The sequence below is a fragment of the Saccostrea cucullata genome, unplaced genomic scaffold, assembly GCF_032062105.1.
Source record: "Saccostrea cucullata isolate Sc308-1 unplaced genomic scaffold, CSIRO_AGI_Scuc_v1 ctg265, whole genome shotgun sequence".
Lineage (NCBI taxonomy): Eukaryota > Metazoa > Mollusca > Bivalvia > Ostreida > Ostreidae > Saccostrea > Saccostrea cuccullata.
In genome coordinates, this window is record NW_026927443.1 from 37,177 (window position 1) to 42,705 (window position 5,529).

The window sequence follows — 5,529 nt, forward strand, 5'->3', positions numbered from 1 at the left end:
GCATGGTTTCCTCATTTAATAAAAAGCTTGGTAAAGATAACAAAAGTTGTTCGACATCGCGTTTTAAATTTACATGCTTTTTATTTACTTGAGATATATTCAAAACAATTCCATATCATACCAGTTTAATTGTTTTCAGTAAATTGTACGATTGTTTAAATATAATAAATACAACTTTTATTTTATAACATACAATGTAACGGGGTTAATGACCAGAAAAAAAAACCCACAACTTATTTTCAAATTATGTAGTGAAAATCTGATACTTACCTCCGACAATTCCTAACCCTTATTCACTTTGGACTATTCAATGTAATCTCGCCATGAAGAACTGTTTATACCAGCATCAAATAGAGTTGACACACATCACTATCAGGTAATTCAAGTTAGAAATCATATCCTTACATAAATGTTGGTTTGTGCAATTTTTTTAGTCGTGTCTTAATTCGAACTATGAATGATACTTTTGTACAGATTCTGACAAGGATATACCGGTATACCGATACAGTGTACTAGTATACACTGCACATATTTTGCTTTTATATATATAAATACGACTTTCAAAACTTAAAAAAAATATTCTTTAAATTAATCATAATAGGTCCACATCAAGCTCATTAGCAATAAGAGTATTACTAAGTATTTTGAAGAAAAAAATCTGTTGACGCTTTAGATTACATTTTGATGCATTAGACGTAATAACGTCAAAACGCCATATTTTTACGTGTGTGACATTTGTGTTGACATTTATTTTTTGTCAGGATTTTGTCACCTTTCTATTGAAATTATTTTTGAACATACCGATAACTTTTTGAAAAGATTCACATTTCATAAATATCCTCTAATTTTTAATATGTCTACTTTTAATGACTACACATATGCTTTATATCACCACATTTATTACAACTATAGTCAGATTTATTACTTTTGGACAATGTGTGACATTGTAAAAATCCTCTAAAACAAACACTTCTTTACAGAATCAATTCATTTTCATTTCTAAATAAAGTTCTGATTTTGCACATTTTGTATTAAATGTTGTTTGGTGCCGAATAAGAAAAATGAATTCTTAAAATGAAGGTATCTGGTGAAGTGTAGCATTTAAATATGACGTTTTTGCCGTTAAATTCAATTGTGACATATAGCCACGTGTAGTACATATATATGACACGGCAATTGTTATTAAAATTTAAGACATCGCAAGTTAAAATTCTGTCTAGAGGTCTTTTCCTTAATAACATGGCAACATCTTGCATAATTTAAAATAATTTTCAACAGTAATTTTTCAACCAGCATTACAAAATTGGCCATTTTACCAATCTTAAAAACTTTGTGACGTTGAACCTGCGAAGTTTGTGACACACCATCTCATTCAAAATCGGCTTAATATCAGAAACCCAACATACATATCGACACAAAATATCAGTAGAATTTAAAATATAGTTCCTTGCAAACAATATTGATCATTGAGATGCAACTTAAAAATTGATTTAGCTCATGAAATTATTTTTCTAGTTAACCGATGACATTTCATGTCCCCTCAATATTTCCTCGGATAACGCTTATCTACACCTCTGTCTTGCATCATGGACAACGCGTTTACAGAACTCGGATTGAAAAAAATTACAATTGTAAGAATTTACATCATTTACATCATATTTTGATCTTTGCTGCTAAATTTTATGGTTGTATTGTTTGTTTTATGGAAATTATCAACATTTTGTTATTGTGTGTGCGACGCTCCTGTTACCGGTCTACATGCGTTTTTGACGTAATTGATTGAATAGTCGAATTAAAATATTTTATAAATGGAATTTTTTAATCAATATTACAGATTCATAACAGTTTGCCAACTTGTAGAACTTAAATTCTATTAAATTCTCAGTCAAGAAACCACTTAATAGAGAAGTGCGAACGATAGCATTGTTCTCCCGCTTATACCTCTAAGTCAATTTTCAAAAGTTAACATATTTGAATGATTTTTAGTATTTTTATAGATATAGATATGAATTTCCATAAAACATTACTTGTTCGGGAAAACAGAGAGAGATAACTCTAAAAATTTTGGTTAAACTTGTGTTTTTCAACGGAAAAAGAAAAGTACTTTTAACACCCCCCACCCACCCCCCCCCCCCATCCCCCCGCGTGACCCAAAAATTCCTTTTTACAGGTAACATGGACTGTCATTTCACAAATTCATACCAAAGCTTTTTGTGTGTCACGGGGTGGGGGTGGGGGCATGTGTTTATATAGACAAAAAACTACAAAAAAGTTATTTTTTCACCAATTTCAAGGCGGTTTACAAGTAAAACATTGCATTTCATTTATATACATAATATATTTGATTTTATCTGCGATACACATAAGAAAAGGTTTTAGGAACATTTAATCCTATTCAAGACTATTTTCAAAATACGGTGATGCTTGAAAGTCCGATTTCAAAGGGAAATATACTCCCCTTTTTTCAAGAGCTAGAATTAGGAATAATTTACTATCTAGTGCTGGTATCAAAATGATTTATCAATTACCATTAAACTGTTCTTTGTATACATTGTAAAACAAACATTTTATGGCAATACATTGTATTGCTTTTAATATAGAATTAAATGGGTGCAAAATTTAGGCGGGAATCTCGAGTTAGCGTGCGTAGTTCTTTCGAGCAACCATGATATAAGAGAATTAAATGAAGGGAATTTCGTGCAATAAAGGGTCACCCTTTCTTTTAAGAAAAGGTAAACCAGAAATAGTGAAAAATATGGATAATCCTCTAGGGGCCCAGTAGACTCGAAAAAGATAAACTTGAAATTTAAGGTGTCTGACAAAGTGTAATCAGTGCGTACGTTTGTTCACCCCCCCCCCCCCTTCCTTGGGTTACGGTGGTGTCAAGGTAAGAATCAAATTTATAAATGTGCATACAAATATTTAAGTGCTATATCTTTATTGTTTAACTTTTAATTTGATCCATACTTTCAGTGTATTTTTCAAGCTTTTTAATCTATTATAACGAACATTTGCTAGCAAACCGTTGTTTTTGTAAATCTATCTTAAACGATGCTGAAGTCAACCTATAAGTATTTTAGGTCCATACCCTTGTTAAGGGACGGTCATTGATTCTGAAGGGAAGGGTGCATTTTTCGAGCCAAATTATTCATTATCATGTCAGTCAAAGATAGATAATTTAATCATTGATCGGATTATCAAGGGCATTTTTATCATTTTCTTCTCCACGGAAAAAAAAGGAAAACGCCATAAAAACTCCAAAACTGTATTTTGATTTGGGTCACAAGTCAAAGACAGATTTTCTTCATGGTCGAGGACATATTACTAGTATTTATTTAAGAAATCTCCCCCCCCCCCCCCAGCCTTCAGAATCAAATGTTTGTCTCCTTAGAGAATTTGTTCATTTTTCGGATGAATGGAAACGTTCTATCGATGTTTCAAGCATTACATTTATTACCTGATTATTTCAGTGACCGCTGTAACATTTTCTCGGAATATGTCTGCTGATAAAGAGATCGATCAACTGGTTCGCGCCCTGGGACTGACCCCTCACCCCGAGGGCGGATTCTTCTCCGAGCAGTATCGAACTGACAGACAAGTTACATTTATACAGCCTAACAAGTTAGTATGTCAGGGTTAGGGTTGGGACCTCAATTATAGGGATAATTTTTTCTTCATAGAAATACATGTAATTAGAAAAGTAAATCTTAAAAAATAGGATGATAAAGAACAGCAAGTGGACCAAGATTGCATGTACTTAAATTGTAGCCTATCTGCCATGTAGAAAAGGAAAGGTGCAACCTGAGTAGAATTCACTTTTGGAAATAAAGAATATCAACAATATTAGTACATGTAATTCCATTTCACTTTAGTACAAAATTCAATGTATTCAACGTACAGGGTTTATTTCAGGTCTTACATATGCGTATTAGATTACTGCAAAGAAGCAATGCCCTAAAATGTATTTTTTTTTTCTTTTCTCAAAGGGCATTAAACAAGGTGTAGTTTTACCCCCTTTTATATTCAGATTTGAAGGACCTAGGGATGGTGGCAGTTGTATCTATTACCTCTTAAAGTCTGGCAAATATGTGTCTTTCCATTTACCCCTGTTTGATGAGATCTTTCTGTGGCACGCAGGTGGGCCATCAAAGGTGTGTAGAATCTACACTTCTTTACACTGTGTAATGTATTTTTAGATTTTGAATTTAAACTTCTTTTTAGATCAGTAGTCATGGTTATATTAATTTTTCCTCCATCTAGATATATAAAATAGACAATGAAGGAAAGCTTACGGAGAGTATTCTGGGAGATACTTTGAAGAATGCTGATTATCGTTACCAAGTAACGGTACGCCATGACACGTGGTACGCAGTGGAGCCAATGGAAGGAACACAGTATACTTTCTTTGGAGCTGTGGTCATTCCAGGTATTCCACCAATCCTAATGGCATACTGCAGGGTTGTCACTCATATAGCAGGGGACATTAAAAAATAGAAGGGGGTCTCGAGTTCCTCCCCTAACAGAGGGTTAAGGGGGAATACCAGAGTAACTAGAGAATTGTGTCATTTTAGGTGGGGAAGTTCCTAAGCCTTGAGGACAATCCTAGGCAGAGTTAACTCCTGCAGTTAAAATTGAAAGTGATTAATTCTCTTACTTTAATAATCAGGACAAAATATACAAGCTGGATTTCAAAATTTGCACTTTTTTAAAACTCAAATGATTGTGTGAACTGTTTTTATCAAAGAACCTCTCTCTCTCTCTCTCTCTCTCTCTCTGAGGTGAAGGTTGGTCAGGTTAGCATTTTAGCTAAAGGTCACTTGTTTCTTTTTTAAGGATGGGATTTAAAAGACTGGGCTCAAGGGAAGAGGACAGATATGCTTCAGAAATTCCCACAACATGGAGAGCTAATCCAGAGATTGTGTAAAGAGTAGTCTGTGATCAACCCTGGAGAATCTAACCCTGTTTTGTGATATACAGGCAGAATATAAAAGAAAGTTTTATTCTAATTACTGTAAAAAAAAAAAGATGAAAATAAATTCATGTAATACATTTCTAGCACTATAAAAAATAAAATCATCATCATTTGAATATGTGTGTATTCTAATACTGCCCAGACACATATTATGTTTGTCCTTATACTCTAAACTGGCAAGCAAAACTAAAGACATGTTTTTGTAAAACAAAATTGCAACAAGAAAATAAAGCTTATTCTATGAATAATAAAACTATATTTAAAAGATTTGCACATGGGTAATTTTCATGAATATAACAATAAGATTTTCTGTCGTCTATAGATGACAAAATATCACTGATTAAATCATTTTTAGATTTGAAATGATAAAAAATTGACTAATTTACATTCAAGTTTAAAGATTACAAAGAAGATATTACTTTAAAAAATTAAGAATAAAATATAAATGCAAAATACTTCAGCAAGTTATCAGCACCCTGTCAATAAAATTTATTTTTTTAATGACGAATTTAACAAATATTACCAATCACCCTGTGCCTGCATCTGTAAAAATGCAG

At 32.6% G+C, this 5,529-nt stretch overlaps 1 protein-coding gene across 1 annotated transcript; it reads left to right on the forward strand.

Moving 5' to 3' along the window:
• The first annotated feature begins 3,446 nt into the window (after positions 1-3,446).
• Positions 3,447-4,983, forward strand: LOC134274484 (uncharacterized). Its single transcript, XM_062756761.1, has 4 exons — positions 3,447-3,621; positions 4,028-4,151; positions 4,261-4,426; positions 4,834-4,983. The coding sequence occupies exons 1-4, from the start codon at positions 3,497-3,499 to the stop codon at positions 4,929-4,931; spliced, it is 513 nt and encodes a 170-aa protein (XP_062612745.1). The 5' UTR covers positions 3,447-3,496; the 3' UTR covers positions 4,932-4,983.
• Positions 4,984-5,529: the final 546 nt, after the last annotated feature.